General features: G+C 34.7%; 1 protein-coding gene and 2 gene segments (V, D, J or C); 1 reads left to right on the top strand and 2 right to left on the bottom strand.

Annotated features, from left to right (window-relative positions):
• Positions 1–780: 780 nt before the first annotated feature.
• Positions 781–10,089, bottom strand: LOC114155972 (perlucin-like protein). Its single transcript, XM_028036139.1, has 6 exons — positions 9,892–10,089; positions 6,671–6,787; positions 5,789–5,959; positions 5,111–5,286; positions 4,470–4,585; positions 781–2,131 (listed from the first exon to the last, which is right to left on the bottom strand). The coding sequence occupies exons 1-6, from the start codon at positions 9,989–9,991 to the stop codon at positions 1,966–1,968; spliced, it is 846 nt and encodes a 281-aa protein (XP_027891940.1). The 5' UTR covers positions 9,992–10,089; the 3' UTR covers positions 781–1,965.
• A 3,575-nt stretch (positions 10,090–13,664) lies between these two features.
• LOC114155985 (Ig kappa-b4 chain C region-like) lies at positions 13,665–15,693 on the top strand. The segment is given in 2 exon segments: positions 13,665–13,744; positions 14,785–15,693. Coding segments are annotated over 2 exon segments (363 nt in total).
• Positions 15,694–17,099: 1,406 nt separating this feature from the next.
• LOC114155983 (Ig kappa chain V region 3547-like) lies at positions 17,100–17,744 on the bottom strand. The segment is given in 2 exon segments: positions 17,100–17,450; positions 17,558–17,744. Coding segments are annotated over 2 exon segments (375 nt in total).
• Positions 17,745–18,898: the final 1,154 nt, after the last annotated feature.

The raw sequence follows: 18,898 nt of genomic DNA, 5'->3' as shown, positions 1-18,898 counted from the left end.
TGACTGAAGTTTTTTTTTATATGTAAACCACAAAAAGCAAAACATAATGGTGATCTCAATAAACACAATCACATAAACATGGATGATGTCTGCATGTTAACTTCTGACATGTGCTGTTCTGAACCATAATAAAAATCAGAACCACTCAGCTTTATTGTGTACATAAACAAGGAATTTTCTAACTTGTTCCCAATATGCAGACATTTTAAATATAAATATATTAATTTGAAAATAAATAGAATAATGTCCCTCTTTTTAAGACCAAAAACAAAGGGCTAGTGGTGTTGTTAATGAATGACTTTCCTCTGTAGTGAATAAAATCTGTAAATTAATTGATCAAATATGAACACAGTTTATTAGTTGGGGCTTGAGAAGTCTAGACAAATTTACAAAGGTAACTGTTGTCAGTTTGCACTGCCACCTGCTGGGAGTGACCCAAGTAGAAAATTGAGCCCCTGAATCAGTATGTATGGTGGTGTTACTTTCCATTTTGGAATAACTACATTTTTTGTCATACTTAAAACCTCTTTTCATATTTTTTAACTTGATTAAAACATGAATATGGCCAGATATAAAGTCAATAATAGGTGTTTTAATCTGCTTACTGATAATGGAGATAATAGAAGCAAATGACTGAATGAAAAAAAAAACACACGAACTTATAGAACAGATCATTTTAGTAAAGGGTTTTACATTGTTCATTTAAATCTTCATTTGCAGCATTATTATAAAAAGTAACAAATTGCCCTTGACAAAAACAGATAAACATAGAACCAGAGATAAACAAACAACACTAGATTTAATGGCAGACTAGAAATTATAGCACAGATTTAGTTTATTTGTGTTAATCTGATAATTCGCAGAAACAACAACAGGTCAAATACAGTTAACCTGAAAAACTTTGGAAATTCACAAGATCCCTTTTACACATACCTTAATAATTTGAGTGATTTAATAGTGATTAAATAGTCATTTAACTTAATCCTGCAAAATCTGCTGCTGATTCTTTCAAATGATCAGAAATGTTGCCATCTTAAAGTGCATTCTAATCAAATGCAAATTTGAAATTACTGAAATTACATCTAATAAAATCCCACACAAACACAATCACAGATACAAGTATTCTATATTCCAGTAAAACATATCCAATACCTTTCATAGTAAAAGATAACAAAAAAAAAAACATAGAATTATTAGTCAACATGAAATTCTGAGCTTTAAGTAGATCATTTAGCAATATTACCTTCTGTCTGTGATTTAAAGGCACTGAATTAAATTAGAGTTTTGGAAAGCTCAAATTTAAAGCTCTATTTAAAGTTCTATTTAAAGCTCTATATAAGAATTTATATAGAGCTTTCCAATCATTTTGGCCACTCAAAGCGCTTTACACTAGACTAAACCCATTCACGTACACATTTATCTACCAATATCCAGATTGGTAGGCAACTTGGGGTTGCCCAGGGGCATATTGAAATGTGACAGGAGGAAGCCGAAATTGAACCTACAACCTTCCAACCACAAGTCAACTACAGAGCCACAGTTGCCCCATTTTTAACATCTGACAAAAAGAAGCAAATAAACTTCATATGTGTTTATATAAACAGGTGGAATCACTAAAATGAATCAGTGCAGGAAAATGTTGCAAACACAGTTTGGGATTTGGTGTATTTTTCCTACTGTAGCCAGAGATGGTTGTCTGGTAATATTGACTTCTTGTGCTAACAGACCTAATATTAGTAGTGCGTCTTAGAGAAAAATATAGAAACATATGCAAACTACACTGCAAAAGTATTTCTTTAACAAGCCTCACGGTGGCCAATGAGGTTCATATCACAATTTAATTAAGATAACCTGCAATCAGAAGCTTCCAGTTTCTGAGCGTCTCTGAAAGCCGAACTCTTTGTAAAATAAAACGACCAGCTGGCTGCAGGTCTCGCTTTAGCCAGTCTAGTTGGTAACATCTCACTACTGTGTGGTGCTGGTCATCTCCTTCTCGCAAATGTAGGGCAAAACCATGGAGCAGGGGGCATCGTACCAGCTCTTTGTCGCCACACGTTCCAACACCTCCGTCTTGACGATGTAACCGCAGTCCTCATTTATGTGGTTATTGGGCTCGTTTTCCTCCCAGAAACTTTTGTGAAGAGAAACAAACATAAAGCAAGCTCTTTAGTCGCTAATATTATACTTAACAGGTACAAGCAACTAGTGAAAAGCAACATGTTTATTTTTCCATAATAAAAATCTGCTATGCTGTGTGCTACGCTATATGTTTGTATTCTGCCACTGTATCATGGAAAGTGCTTTGAAACTTGAACCCTAATGTTCGGTGAAGGTTTCAGAGATTTGCTAAAGAACAACAGCATCATAAAAATCAAAGAAACACACTAAAAGGGAGTTCAGTAAAGAATCTTTCACACTTATCAGGATTAGAGAATTAAACAACACACCAAAGACTGAAGATTTTCCCGAGCACTGATGGGTGGTGCTAAAGAGAAGACAATCCATAGATAAGATGGAGGTAAATGGATTGGCTAAGAATGGCCAAGTCAAAGTCTAAACCAATAAGAAAATTTGATGTTCCAAGACTCTTATTGTGGTTGAACTATTTTGCTAAGAATACTGTGCACAGCAGGTGCAGGGTACTCTAAAACACTAGTGCAGACATATACAAAAAAATACAAAATAAAAAATATGCACAATTTTTTGTCAAATTAGCAACTATCCACTACTTTGTGTTGCATTTGTGTCACATAAACCCTAATGAAATAAATACATAAAAGGCTCTAGTTGTAATGCGACAAAATATAAAAAAGTTCAAAGGTGTTAATTTGTTTGCAAGGCATACCAAATAATAATGATGCCTAAAATCATAAAATCTCTGTTTTGTATGGTAACCAATAAACAAAACGGCACAGATCAAAGTGATTTCAACATATTTTTGTCTATTTAGAAGTTTGGAAATAAAAAGCTGCAATCAGCATAAAAAAGTGGTGAATGCTGCATGAAAGTTTCAAATGGAACAAAACATTAAAATGAAAAGAGAACCAAAGGAAAAAAAGAAAAGAAAATATATGGAGAAAAAAAAGAGGAACATCAGGAATGTAGGTGACAACTGGGGAATAACACAAGTCTGTGACTTTCAAAATGAGGAACGAAAATCAGGAGTTTCTTATAAAATATGCCAAATAAGCATTTGGTGTAAAAGAACCAGAGGTGAAAAGGAAGTTCACAGTTTTTGTCTCAGCAGAAGTGGAAAACATGAACCTGGAAAAAATATTTTTTAACACTGGAAAAAATATATACTTACGGTAGATTACAAGAAATGGAAGATGATAATGAAAAAGAGGGTTTTAAAGAAAATATGCTAGTGTGTAAACAGTTACTTATTTGATTATATTTGTGTGTTTTTATGAGTGTTTCCCCCATAAAAATACCCTAGCAGTGTACAATGGTTGTTCTTATCAGTCACTCCATAGTTGCACATTTTCCAGACTGAAAGAAAAAGTAAACAGCAACCTGCCCGGTCTGTTGGGTTGCTGTTTAAATTTAAGTAAAACTGATTAATTCATAATTTATACGCCAGAAAACAGAAAATTGAGATCTGATCAGTACATTTTTTATGACACGCTCAACTTACAAAGTATAATATTTGGAAAATCCTTCCAATACATTAATTTATTAGGAATATTTATGGATGCCATTAATTCTACTTCATCAAAGAGGGCCCTCTAAGGGCCCTAATAATTGTGGAAGATGCTGAAGAAATGAATGTTTGTAATAAATAAAGTAGGTGATGTAAGCTAAAAATAAGAGGAAAAAGCAGCCAGGCTGTGTATTAAAGACAAAAGAGTAAGGACTTCATTCATTCAGAAGGAATGAATATATGATTTTTGTTGAATAAATCAACAGTGGTTAATTCACTGATAAAATATTTCCTAAAATTTGTCAGTGTGCCAAACGTAACAGGCAAAGCAAAGGTAAAGGTCCACTGGACCCGCAGTTTGTTTGCAAACGTCTGCCCCAGTTTAAGCTGGAGTGAACGTCTATCAAAGCTGAAAAAAATTAAAGCCTTTTTCTCTGTCATTTACTGTAAAGTTGTTTTAAAAAGGTTAACGTAATAAACTGTATTCTGCACTGTTTGATCTGCTAGAAAATGGATTGTATCAATACATGTAATATATTTTGACTCCAACTGTAGTAATATTAATACATTTAAAAAAATTTTTTTTTTTTTGCTAGATTGACTCAGACTGAAACTATCTAGTCACCTCCTGCCACTTGATGACTGTGTAATATTTGTATGTTGCAGCTTTACAAAAACCAGTTGTGACTGAAGTTCAGTGATGTTTGATGTCTCACTCAATTTAAGCACATGGTGTATGTGTTAATGCAGAGAAATGTGCAATTTTTAAAACTTAATATTAATTTAAGTGACAATATTTTGTAGTATGCTGATGAGAAGTCCATACCCTCCAACTAGCGGAGTGTCGTCGACCCATTTCCACTCATCCTCTGTCTCTCCGTCTGTGATTCCAAACCAGTATGAGTTCCAGTGTCCTCTGGGAAGGAGCTCCCACAAAAAGGTCTGACAGATAAACAAAGTGGGATTATTTACATAAATTCCAACACAGAAAGCATTTATAAGCTTGACATTGTGTGTGAAATTTGATTATTGTTCAAAAAACTATGCTTACAATAGAAATAAATAAAAAAGAAAACATGGTACCATTAGCCTTGCCCTTCAGGAAACGGCTGGCCATAACAAGCATTACTGGCAGGAACAATGTTAAGTTTTATTGAAGACTGTAATGGAGTCAAACATGTCCATTTTATAAGAGATTTTTAGGACATTGCAACACTCTTTACAACATTAACTTTATTTTTGGGTAGAATTTGACACAGTTTTTGCACAAAATATAATTTGGACAAAAACTGTCCCTGTCAAAGGAAAGCACTGCAGAGCAAATAAATCTGATATTTGAGTGAATTTTTAAAGGATTTTGGGAGGCAGTATAAGCAAATTACTTTATGCTCTCAACTTTAAAATAAACTCTCTCAGACAGAATCAAATGAAAAGCTCACAGATGCTGCACTAACTATCATACTTTACCTGCTCTTCAGCTGTTAGGATAATGGCCAGATGACCTCCTTGTCTTTGACAGTATATTCGGCTGCCAGTCCAACTTTTGCTATCTTTAGAAATGAGGTAACAGCTGTCGTTGAAGAGACGCCAGTCCGTAGGACACACAATAGGGGCTCTGGTCGGTTTAGCTGTGGTTGCAGTGGATGGAAACCAACAGCACATGTCATACATCAGATGCAGAAGAATAACATGCAAATTCAATCATCAGGCTTAAGTGACTTTTAATTCCCTGCAGCCTTGTATTGTGTTTGGTTTTATGCTTTGAGTTGTTTATTGTTCTCAAGCAAGATCCTAAAATAATCGTCTTTCAATTAGTTGAATATTAATTCTGCACTCTAATGGTTGACCAAATATAATGAACACTGGACATGTTCCCTAAGAAAGACAAAACCTCAATTTGACCCTCTTAATTTCTCAGAGCTGATATTTATTAACATCTTGGTATGACTGAGAGTGTTGTAATTGTTCAGTAATGCCTTATAGTTTTACACCGAGTGTAGAAACACAGTATCTAAAATATTAGACAGTCTCTGAACTGAACACTGAGGCTCTTATGAAAGTAGGAAAAAAATGTCAGGAACTCGACATGATGCTGTATTTTTTAACTCTATGAGAACATTATGCACCATTTAAGGAGAACTGTACCTTTGGCTGTCATTATGGAGGTAAGGTTCACCTGCAGCTCTTCCTTTTCTTTCTGAAGTTGTTTATTCTCCTTCTGGAGTTTTGTGATTAACGCCATCAATGCTGAAACATTTGCATTCTCCTTCTGCATCTCTGCAGTTGCTTCAGCACCAGGCGAGGGTTTGTTCTTATCTGCAAACAACATTAAAGCAGGACACATTTTTTAAGCTTTTCTGAGAGTCCGATTGGATAAATGTTGTTATTTAAACATAACTGCTAGTTTCTGCAACATATAGGCCTCTAAGGAACAGATCCAAGTTTGCTAATACACTGGAGAAGCAAGCCAAGGGTGTGGATTGTACTTTTTTCCAGAATGTGAAGACAGACATGCCCTATATTCACATTTAACAAGAACATATGATTTAAAAGTTACAAATCTAACATTGTGTGGTTATGTTGGCTTCTAAAGGACAAAACATATGAATCATAATAAGAGACCTGAGCAGAATTTTGATTCCTGAAGCATGCCTAAGCTTAACTCATCAAGGTCTAACATATTGAAGTTGGCATTTGATTTGAAGCTTCCAATTTGTTTGGTAAATAGGTTTTTACAAGTTACAAAAATGATGCTAGCTTGCTCAAATGGAGAGCAAGATGCTCTCATTAACAAAACTAACTTATGAGAAACTAACTTATGTGGAAATGTTAGTGTGCACCTACAGGCACTTTGTATAAGGTAAGTAAATGAAGAGAAAACCTTAAAGTATACAAATTCAGACAAATTTATTGTTAGCTATTACTGGTGTCTGACAGAAGCAAATTACTGAATGGTCTAAATTGTTTTAGATATGAACCAGAACAAGTGAAGGAAATGCTAGTCATTTCTGACTGTTGTATACTCACAGTGAGCGGTGACAGCTATGATTGAGATCAGGAGGATAGCACAGAGTGTAGCCAGGCAGATGGTGGCAAAGCGGTATGGACCCGGGCCACTCCGCCGCAGGTCTTTGACTGGGTAATCTGGAGGAGAAACAGATTCCTTGGTAAATGAAAATGAAGGTATCTGAAAAATATTAAAGGGTGTTGTTAAAGGGGATCAATTATGTAAAATTCAGTTTTTTCACATTTTCATACCTCCATTTTGATATCAACTGCTTTTAAAACATCCCAAATGCTTAGAAAAAAGCCAACCAGCAGTTTTATGGCAATTAGTTAATGGTTTTTGGTGACAGGCTATCTCCAATACTGCAGCTCTTTGTGGATTTTCCCAGTCTGCATCCATCAGTATCCATTAAAAATAGCTCTAGGAGGAAGCAGTGGTGAACGGCCTAGGCTCACAGATGCATGCAGGGAATGGAAGCTGACCCTTTTCAAGTTACTGTGGCGGTGTTGAAAGGTCCCAGAATGCAGAAAGCACTTCAAGTTGTTGGACAAATCAGACCAATCAGGGTGGAAAGTACAACAAATTAACTCAGCCTCCAAATACTTTAGATACCCATCCAAGCAAACACTTGTGAGGTGTGTAGGAAAAAAAAGAGTCAAATCCAAAACAACTTTATAGCTTACATGACATGAAGCATCTGCAACTGAAACCTTGCTGACAAATAACACAACTTTAAAAAAAAAATAAAATATGTATAATAAAATATTGATACAAAAGTGAACTTGTGCAAATTTCTGTAAGGAGTCTTTGCTGAACCTGTATTAGGAACTGTAGCATGTGTACACATGTCTAACTGTTTGCTTTAAGTTACACAACACAAATAGTTGGAAATGGTTATGAATCATATCTGAATAAAGCAGGCGTTGGGGAGCATTGCTCGCCCACAGAGTAATGCTGTTGCATGCAGATGATATAGAAAAACGATGCCTAACTGAGGCCAATATATTACGTTAAGCTTGTTAACAAGAACAAGCTCTTAATTTTTTTGTAATCTATGTTCAAAAGTGGATAGTACTGTACTGGTTACATTTACTTGAGTAACTTTTACTTATAATAGTAGTTTTACTGCATTGTACTTTTTCTTTTAATTGAGTAATATTATTATTGCTACTCTTGAGAAGATTGATTTTGCATTTAAAGAAATAGACTTCAGAGATTAGAAACATTACATTCTTAGATTTCTGTAATGTATGTGCTAATGTTTATGCAAATTTTCAGCATAATTACTCAACATTTTATACATGTCACTGTTTACATCCTTGTTTATTTTGTACTAGTAAACATGGTTATTTTATTTGAAAAGTCACAGAAAGGTTTGCTTATGTATTTATATCAAAATAAAAGCTCGTTTACGCTGACCCCCCAACTAAACTCCTGTGGAGCCGGGCCTGGAATGAAGAAAGTCTGTATGTATGTTGCAGCTTTACAAAAAACAGTTGTGACTGAAGTTCAGTGATGTTTGATGTCTCACTCAATTTAAGCACATGGTGTATGTGTTAATGCAGAGAAATGTGCAATATTTAAAACTTAATATTAATTTAAGTGACAATATTTTGTAGTATGCTGATGAGAAGTCCATACCCTCCAACTAGCGGAGTGTCGTCGACAGCTCTGAGTCTGAATCCTCAGAGCTGAAGTGTGACAATATGCATCTAGCAGTTCAATGCAAACTTTTATATTAAGTTTATGTAAATATAATAACTTGTCAGTTTTAGTAAGTAGATATTTTGCTTAATTTTTTTGTAAATAGTAGTCTCAAAAATTCATTTACAGCTCTGACAGGAGCTCTAAACTTATCCTGGACATCTGCTTAAAATCACTGTGCTTCTTGTAAGCAGTCTGTTTTCATCTGAAACTCTGTACAATGTGCTCACACAAAAACATTACATAATACAACCTTGGTTCTTCAGCATGAAAAATGTCAACCGCAAAACACAGAACAGAGTTTATGGTGGGAATTCTCCTTTCTTGGAATAAAAGAAAGTGGCAAGTATATTTCTTATAGTAGAGCTGTATTCAGAAAACTATTGTGAAAAAAACTCCACTTTCAAAATTGTATTAGAATATTGTACACAAACTTTTTGAAAACTAAGCTGTTGTTCCTCTATGATCAACCCTCCAGACCTCTCAGCTCTTCTGGTTCTACTTTACTCTGCACCCAGAACCAGAACCAAACATGGAGAAGCAGCATTCAGTTTCTATGCTCTGCAAATCTGGAACAAACTTCCAGCAAACAGCTGAAACATTGAGTTCCTCAAAATCAAGGCTAAATCCCCACCCGTTGAGAGTTGCTTTTTATTAATAATAACTGGAAAACTTATCTACATATAAGTATACATACAAGTATACATATGATGATGATGATTTTGATGAGACAAAACTGTCAGTCGTATTGCTTGTTTCATAACTAATTACTGTTTTATGTTTTAATGTTTAAGCACTTTGAACTAGCTTATTGCTGAAATGTGCTGTACGAATAATCTTGACTTGAATTAAAGCTGCAGATTTACCATACTGAGACAAACAGGACCCAACAAATATAAGGAATGACAAATAATATGGTAAAGATATAATAAAGAATGAAAAGTACCAGTACAATCATGAAGTGACGATGCAAATTTAAACTGCAGTCGGCAAACAAACACTACATTTTTCCTATATGTGGAAAAACAAAGTCGCTGTAAAGGAACATTGATGAAACTTTGAAGACATCCATTTTAGCATTGCAGTTTAGATAATTAGATTTATGCTCATGTTAAATACAATTGCCTACATTCACTTTTTCAAACACACATTGAATTAAACACTAAAATGCACAATAAGTATCACATAACTTTAGTAATTGACAATATTTTTCTCGCATGAAACTTAAAATTTGGGTGTACAAAAGAATCCCGATTAAAACAAAAGTGGGTATAAGATGTGCTTTTTCCCTGGGGAGTAAACAGCATGATTCTGACAAAAAATAAATAAATCTTTTGACCATATTACGCAACAGTTGCAAAATAAACACTGCAAACAGGGACAATAAAAAATAGATGAAATTGTAAGAAAAGTCGAGTTTTGTTGTACAGTAATAATGTTTGTTTGCATAAACTTTTCTTGTTACAGGAATAAAACGGGGATCAGAATTAATGGATCTGCAGCTGGATAAAACTTTCCCACTTTCCTCTCTGCTTACCGCTCTGATGCACATCTGGTCTGGACTCTTCATAACTCCCCTCGTCTACTAGTTGGGAGTACATCCTGTCAGAGGCCGAGGAGCTGCCGGTGGTCGCCATCTCAACAACACAAGAACTGGTTTTGATGGAGAGTGAGAATAAACTTTTCCATATTCTCTACTTATGAACAAACCCCGCTTTCAAACACGCATCGCTGAGCGAAATTAATTAGACGTTCCGGACAGAGCTTTCAAAATAAAAGCCCTGGCAAAAGGTGGGGAAAATTAGGTGCAACACTTACAGGCAAAGCAGACTCATGCAAAAATTAAAATCAATAAAGTAAATAAATAAACATGTATTTATGGATGGGCTATTTTGAGATTTATTACTGTTTTACAGTAATAATGTTTGTTTGCACAAATAAAGTTATCAAATAAAGTTAACTCTGCAACTTTCACTGAAAAAAGTCGCAAAGTGCTGTGAGAATGATTTACGCTATACTTTATGGCACAACAATTGTACTTGATAGCTTGGGTATATTTAAGAAACATCTTTAACTTCTGAACATAAATTAGTTTAAGTGATTGGATAATGGATTAAAAAGCTGAATCGCTCCTTAAAGTTAATAGACAGCGACATCTGGTGGACGGAAAACATCCCTGCAGTAGTTCGTGTTAATTTACGGTAAGTAAAATTAACACCATCCATCCATCCATCCATCCATCCATCCATCCATCCATCCATCCTCTATTACACCATCTTTATCGACAAAAGTTCATAGATGCTGATGCCTATAAAAACAACATTTGTCTAGATATGTGGATGAAGGGTTTAGTATTCCACACTTCACAATTAAAGGCATTTTAATATGACTTAAAGTATCATTATTACAGAATATTATACTTTGCTTTAGGTATTTCACAATTTATATTCCTCCTAAATTTTTGTTAAGGAAGTCCTAAATGTGAAATGCATAAGTATCTGTAACATGAAGAAAAATGCACATCACATGTTCACGTAGGTTTGACAGACTTACCTTTCAATATTTAATATTTAAATTTTTTATAATTATGACGAGCAGCATAACATCATAACTGACATATAATACTGTTATTATTTATGGATTAAATACAAATAAAGATTAAAATCCATTTAATTCTGTGACTGTACAGCTTGTTACGTCACAATATCTTAATGAAGTATAATTTTTTTCCCTTTTATTTCTTGTCAAATTAATTCATAAATAGAGGAAAATCTTAAAGCTTTACTTATTCTGTAGCACTTTGTTGTGTGTGTGTGCACAGTGACTTTCTATGGGAAAAGTAAGTTTATTTAAGAAGGAAGTTTTTGTATGAAGAGTTTTGACTGTGTGTGCGGCCCTGGTCTATAACCCACATGAACACAGTGACAAAGGTAAACTGCTGCATCTTCAGCCCTGACCCCGCTGATGGTCAGAGTGAAGTCAGAACTGGATCCACTACCTCGGAAGCGACTAGGTATCCCATCTGCAGGTCTATTAGCATCAACCAGGAGAAGTTTAGGGAATTTTCCATCTTTTTGTTGGTACCAAGCCATATAATCCTTGCTATTCCAAGAATAGACACTCTGACTAGTCCTACAGTTGATTGTGATGGATTCTCCAACAGCAGAGTGCACTGTTCCAGGCTGAGTCACTGTGATCTGACCTCTTACCTCTGTGGACACAAAGAGAAAAACATGCAGCATCTTCATGGTTTAGTCGGCCTCATTTCAGAGGGACAGATGTTCATAGAGGAGAGGAGTTGGATTCTCTGGACTTTACCTGTGAAGCAGCAACAGAGGAGAGTCCAGATGAGGATGCAGATCAAAGTCATGTTTGTGATGAGGAGGATTTCTGTGTCTTCTGTTGTGATGAAGAACAGCTGTCAGTCATCCAGTGTTCAACTGTCAGGACTATAAACTCTCCCAGAGCGCTGGAGCATGGAGCTGCTGATGCAAAGTGGCTCTATGGAAATAATTTTACTATGACAGTTTGTACAATGATTATATTTACCAATGGATTTCTAATGGATGATCAGTTTTAAAAGTCATCTTTCCATAAAATGTTTTCTCCTGTATATGGTTTATAAATATTTATTTCATATGTGTCACCCATCCATCAATCCATTGTACTTGCTTGTCTGTGCAGAGAGATTTGGTTATTTGAATAAACAAAACTTGTTTTGGTTCACTTTAATGCATTTGATGCATTAAAGTGAACCGATTGCTTTCATTGTGGGAATTCTTCAAGTACAGTCTGTAATTTCTGTATTACTTCATATGAATTTAACATTATTTATGGTTACTTTTGTACTAATTTATTTTAATATATACATATTATTTCTAAATTAGAATTCAAAATATATAACTCAAAATATATAAACATATAAAATAGTTAGTCTCTCTGGGGTCTGCCATAACTTAAAATGTTAATATTTTGATCAGAAAACTGTGACCATGGAAGAGCAGTCATCCTTGACCGTTGTCATGGTTATTTTGCTAAAGACAGGAAACAAAAAACGGAAAAAACATTTCCATTCAAACTTCCACTTTCCTGAAGATGAATTTGGTCTTCTCTGATGTAAACACTACTGTAACTTCCACTGAGTCCAAATTAACAGCAGAAAAGTTGCTAAGGCTTATTTATATCAGTGATTAAATAACGTCACATTCTTTTTCTGCAACTTACAATATGTATTAACACTCATCTTTTATCATGGTTTGTGAACATGTGAACATGTAAATGTTTCTGTATGTGTAGATGTAAAACACTTGTTTTGAATGAATTCATAATTGTTTATATTTTTAAATAAATCTTAACAAAACAGCAAGATGAATGCTTACTGACTGCACTCTACTGTACATTCTCATATATTTAAACTATTCTAAATTTCATTTGCTACACTCATAATACACTCCTTTTTGGTTTTTTCAAGTGATTTTGTTTTACAGCTTTCCATCTTTCTAAAGATCTTTCAGAAGGTTTTGTTACTCTCTAACCCATTTTTAGTCCAGCCTATGCTCCAGACCCAAACACAGCATTGCACTGTTGACAAGAATAAAAAGAAACATATCCAACAAGGATGTGTTTCAGGCCTATGGAAGATATCTTTGGAAGCAGAATAATCTTAAATGATCTCATTTCAAAGATTAGGATTTTATTTCGCCACCTTCCTAAAACAATGGCCTAAGTCATTTTTTGCCCAAATTTGTTATTTATGTTACCTAATTTATCTTTTGGTAAAAAGTGGCCATTACTTTAGGAAGATGATGATTTAAAACATCATCTGACATGTCATCCTTTTATCATTGAGACTAATCAAAATAAGTGCTCTAATGGAATCAGATTGTTTCAGCTAAAATACTTTTCCTCTCTGTCAAACGGTGCTCTCCTTAGTTTCAGCTAAAGAATGTAAAACAAAATGTGCCTTTGAAAGACTTAGTTTTAACCTGGCTCTTGGATAAACTGAAAAGTGTCTACACTAGAGTTGTGATGATTACAAGTGATCAGGAGTAATAAACAGTCAAACTGAATGAAAAAGAGAAATTAAACTTTTAGAAAACTACAGAACTACTGATCAGGATTACCTTGAAATCTATGAGAAATTCTCTTAAAGGTTGATAGACTTTCTGAAAATAGTTTTTCTTTTTGATATTTTCTCAATAATATTGAATATATTAATCAATAAGAAATTGCCAAACACATCCACTTGATAAATGTTTGAACCATTGTTTCAGTGTTTGTTTTGAATAAAATGTTCTGTGTCTCTCAGTCAAAGGTTTTTGTTTGATGCTGTGGGGAGTTTGTATCACTGTGCCACATGTTTGGAGGAGGAACCAGACTTGAAGTTAACAGTAAGTTCATTTGATCCCTTAAATAGCAAAAATGTTCAGTCTTTCATTATTTTTCATACTGCCAAGATTTGTATATAATTGTGTATCGTTTCACACATTTGGATCTTTAGTTCCACCTTTTATTTGTTTTAAAATAATATATGTTAATTAAATAATTAAGCATTCTAAACTTTTAAATATTTTTCAGTACAAGGTGTTTATTATCAAATCAATCTCTACTTTTTATACTTCCATTGGGCATATATCAGTGATAGTGTTTCCCAATGTTCTGTGTTGTCCTATTTTTATTCACATAAAAGTCACACCCAGTGATCAACATAGAATCAGAAAAAAAAAAATTAAAGCTGAAGACTTGAAGCCTCCTCTGTTTTAGACCAACAATTACTCAGGTTCAGAAAAGTTTATTGCAATCAGAATGTACCTGTAAATATTATGACTATTCCTCTCAAAAGTATCACTAAAGTTTCAGTGCCAGCAGAATGACCTTCAACTATCCTCTGTTAGTGTTCACAAATATGCTACATTTCAAGAGGTATTTTGGTAAAGTCACATCAGACAGTTGTGTTGTTGGCTATTTTTGTGGGTGTAATTTCACTCAATTATCTCAGCACTCTATGTGAAATAATTCAGTGTTTTGGGATGCTTTAAATTCATTTTGCTAAAATGATTTGTTCATAGGAGTAATTTCAGTACTTCTGCAATAATACTAATGACAGGTTTGCCTACTGGATGACAGTGTTGTAATTAATCTGCTGGTTGCTGCAGAATTAATAAAAGTTTTACACTGTGGACTAATAGTCAACTAAAATAACTAAAAAAAAGTGTGATCTTAAAACCAGCTGTTGTATTTTTAGCTCTGAAACCTGCCTGCTTCCACGCTTCAGCAGTCATGCCTGCATGTTAGAAGGAAGTGAAAAACTGTAGATCGTCTTTTCATTGACTAAGCCGGCTTCTCCTGCCAGGTTTGGAGAGTGGCTGTTCATCCTGGACCGATTACATTCAACAGCAGTTCCAACTAATTTTTTTTGCTTTTTTTCTAGTGGGTCAAGTGCCTCCATCACTAATGGTTGTACCCCCCTCCAGTGAGGAGCTGAAGCAGGGGAAGGTTATCCTCATGTGTCTGGCCAACAAGGGCTTCCCCTCAGACTGGACTCTGTCCTGGAAGCTGGATGGCAGCAGCAGCAGCAGCTTGGAGCAGAGCAGGAGCTCCGGGGTGCTGCAGAATGACGGCCTCTACAGCTGGAGCAGCACCCTGAGGCTCCCTGCAGACCAGTGGAGGAAGGTGGGCTCTGTGACCTGTGAGGCCTCCCAGGGCTCCCAGACTGCAGTCACAGAGACACTGAGGAGAGACCAGTGTTCCCAGTACTAAGCTGACATGCCAGAAGATGGCAACTATTGCTTTTTCAATGCTTTCTGTTCTTTCTATCTTCAAAAGCTTCTTTTCATTCGAAGCCTTCTTGCTTATTGTTGCAATCCCGGTTGATTTAATATCTTAAAGCAATAAAACTGATCAACGCATCAACGTGTTTTGTCTGAGTTATATATTTCACTGGAGAAGCTTGTGTTTATTTGATACAAAATTCTGACATGAATGATAGCATTTCAGAGGATGGTTGACTAAAAATGTAAAAAATATATATATTTCTATAGCATTAAAACAACTACATTTTAAGCACAATTATTAAGAAAACAAGGTGTTGAAAGGAAATATTTTTTTTTTCGGTTTCATTGTATGAGAAATTATGAGGAAAATAATTGTAACTTGGAGAAGTTGATCTTTTTTCAATTCATGACAATAAAAAAACGTTTATTTACATCTTTTCTTCACTCTTGCCCAGGACCCACTGCTGTGTGTGTTTAGGGTTTCACTTGTCTTTGTATTTAGATTAGGTTATTTTAGATTATATTGGGTTGAATTTGCCAATAAATACATCTTGTGTTAACTAGTATCATGTTCTTTTTCAGTGTCATTATTACATACAGTACATGTTGTTAGTATCTCTTGTTCTTTTTTTCTTTTTTTCCCTCTATTTCTGCAAATGTAGAAGAAGACTCTCCTTCTTTTTTCCCTCTCTTTCCCACATCTATTGCATTTGAAATAAACCAGCTTGTTATTGTGATCCATCTGTTTGTTTGCCAAAAGGCAGCAATAGGACATGACAAAACAGATCTCAAAGAAGTGGTTCGGAACAACTCTGTGAATTTCAAGCCACTACAGGGCATTTTCATTTTGCTCCCCTCTGATCTGTCCAAATCATTGTCTGCATTTTTGTTCTGTTAAAAGAAATTGTGTAAGCAGTTGTCTTTGTAGATACCTCAATGTTACTTGTGGTGTAAAACTGCTTTAAAATACCAGTTGACAGGAAAAGTAGTAATAAATTGGGGCCCAAGACACCAAATAGGATGAAGCAAATATTAAATGGTTAGATGGAGTAAAAATCTGGGAATATGATTAGCTTTTTTGATAAAAAGCTCATAGCATGTAAATTTTAAATATTCACTGGAAGCTTCTGTCTAAACTGTCCATGTCAACAAAATACTTGGTAAAATAGTTTGATTTAAACCACAGGAGATGAAATTAATCAACACTTAGTAAAACTTAAAAAAAAATATTTGTAGGTTAATGGATGTCAATGTCATTTTTTTATATAGTGAATCCTAATTTTGTGTTCCCATACTCTGTCTCAAACAAGAGAATTTTTTTAATTGAGAAAGTTGCAGAAGGACACGATAGTGACTAATTAAATATAAAAGATGTGGGGGCAACAGAAAAGTCCTTGCATACTGTCCTACACAGTTGCATTTGCCATTTCACTCCAGAAGATGTCAGCATTGAACAGCTTATTTATTTAAAAAACCCTACACTTTTAGTATGCATACACTGTAAAAAAGGACTTCTCTAATTTACAATAAAAGATCACCAGCTGTTGATCTTTTATTTTTTTTTTTACAGTGCATTATGTTTGCTGTAGTAGTTTTATGTCTTTAAGTTATATTTTCCACTTTCCAGGAGATTCTGAAATCTTCTCAGGATATTTCAGATGTGTGGATGGGGAAGCTTGCAGCTATTTTGCACCTGAAAATTGGACATGCTCAATTTTAAAAGCTTTATGGATTTAGGATAATTTTTAAAGTTTTTAAATGGACTGAAAACAAAATCACTATTCTCTAACTGACTTTGAAAATAGCAGCAATGTTAATCATGTTCAAGATGTGAATACATAATTGAAATTATTTTTTGCGGTAAAAGGAGAAAAATAATCCCAGCTCTCAAATAAAGTTATTCAATTTGTTGACAGCACTTTTGTGCCCATATGGTGTCGCTCTATAGCAGCTTCCAGTTATATCACTTGTGACACTTTTGGTTTTTGTACGACGGTTTTTCACTGTGTGATCACATACTGGCTATTGGGGTAATGAAAACTCTGACAGTAATAAACTGCAGCATCTTCAGCCTGAACTCCACTGATGGTCAGAGTGAAGTCAGAGTTTGATCCACTGCCTGAAAAACGACTTGGAGTCCCTGATGCTTTAGTGCTAGAAAGATAAATGAGGAGCTTAGGAGTTTGTCCATCTTTCTGTTGGTACCAGGCTAAACGGTTAGAGCCATAAACATTGTGACTGGTTCTACAGGTGATGGTGGCAGATCTTCCAAGATCAGCTCTCACTGCTGAAGGCTGAGTCAGTGTGTACTGACCTCTGACCTCTGAGGACACAGAAAAAAAATCATGCAGCAGCTTCATGGTTTAGTCGGCTTCATTTCAGAGGGACAGATGTTCATAGAGGAGAGGAGTTGGATTCTCTGGACTTTACCTGTGAAGCAGCAGCAGAGGAGAGTCCAGATGAGGATGCAGATCAAAGTCATGTTTTTGATGAGGAGGATTTCTGTGTCTCCTGTTGTGATGAAGGACAGCTGTCAGTCATCCAGTGTTCAACTGTCAGGACTATAAACTCTCCCAGAGCGCTGGAGCATGGAGCTGCTGATGCAAAGTGACTCTCTATGGAAATGCTGTGACTGAGAGCAACAGGGACTGGAATCAATGATCACAAAGTTCACCAGTTCAGTCATCGTGTGAATGTTGATGAGTTATTCTTATTGAAGAAGCTTTTATTAACAAATGTTTAAAAGTTTATTTTTCAAGTAATAGAATTTATGGGATATTTTGGTTTTTTAATTTGCACTATTTCACTGTGCACTACTTATATTTTAAAGATAAATTATATTACATTTTGACTTATTCCTATGACTGTTTTGATAAAATAGATATAGCTGATTTTTCAATTACATAAACAGTCTCATGCATTTCTGCTAGTCTTATGTTGAAGTCTTTTGTTATTGCCTTAGATTGCATTAAGGTTCTACACACGGTTAAGTCTGAACTCATGCACAATGTTTTTGCTTCATTTCCTCATCATTCACAATCCTTAAACATTTCAACAGTGTGTATTCTCTCAAGAGAATGAATCAGCATTTTTCATTGTAGTTGAAAACATTACTAAACTATTAATGTTAGTTTTTTTCACGTCTTTTAATTTTACACTCTATCTGTTTGTCTTCCACCATGTAACTGACTCTGGCAGTACCACAAATAGTAGAAAGCAGGGAGTAATTTAACCAAAACACTTATTGAGGTGATGGTTTACGTTATCTTTTAACCAAAGCATATTTTTGAAAAGTTTATCCAAAAATTTAAAGCTATATCTATTATTAATGAAAACAAAACATTTACTTCAATCTGCTGTTAAATGTTTCCTTTCTATCCTGAAACTATATGTTACTATTTGTAATATGCAAAGAAATAAAACTCATTAAGAAAGACGATGAAAATGATTATGACTTCCATTGGTTCAAATTCACTCGATGAACACAACCCAAGATTCCTGAGTCACTCATGTAAATATTTACAAAGTATCCTTGAGGAATCTACGCTTCTTTCTTGCTATTGGATAAACAACACATGAAAACTGGTTCTGATTGTGATTTTCTCGCAGTGTGAACAGGACTGCTGCAGGTTAGCTAAAAATGTGTCAACTTTCAAAAGCATTAGATTGCTGTCCATTTCTTCTTTTCTTTGCAATGTATCCAGTTGTATAGAAAATGTTCTTAGTGAATGGTTTCTTACATTTTTTTGAAACCTCAAATTAAAGCATTTT

The sequence above is a fragment of the Xiphophorus couchianus genome, chromosome 13 (assembly GCF_001444195.1).
Source record: "Xiphophorus couchianus chromosome 13, X_couchianus-1.0, whole genome shotgun sequence".
NCBI lineage: Eukaryota > Metazoa > Chordata > Actinopteri > Cyprinodontiformes > Poeciliidae > Xiphophorus > Xiphophorus couchianus.
This window is presented reverse-complemented; position numbering and strand designations above follow the sequence as displayed.

Coding starts and splice junctions, on each gene's coding strand:
- LOC114155972 (XM_028036139.1), bottom strand. CDS start 9,991: ATGGCGACCACCGGCAGCTCCTCGGCCTCTGACAGGATGTACTCCCAA. Junction 6,788..9,891: donor ACCAGATGTGCATCAGAGCG/GTAAGCAGAGAG, acceptor TTTCTCCTCCAG/ATTACCCAGTCAAAGACCTG. Junction 4,586..5,110: donor TCCTAACAGCTGAAGAGCAG/GTAAAGTATGAT, acceptor TTTATCTGTCAG/ACCTTTTTGTGGGAGCTCCT.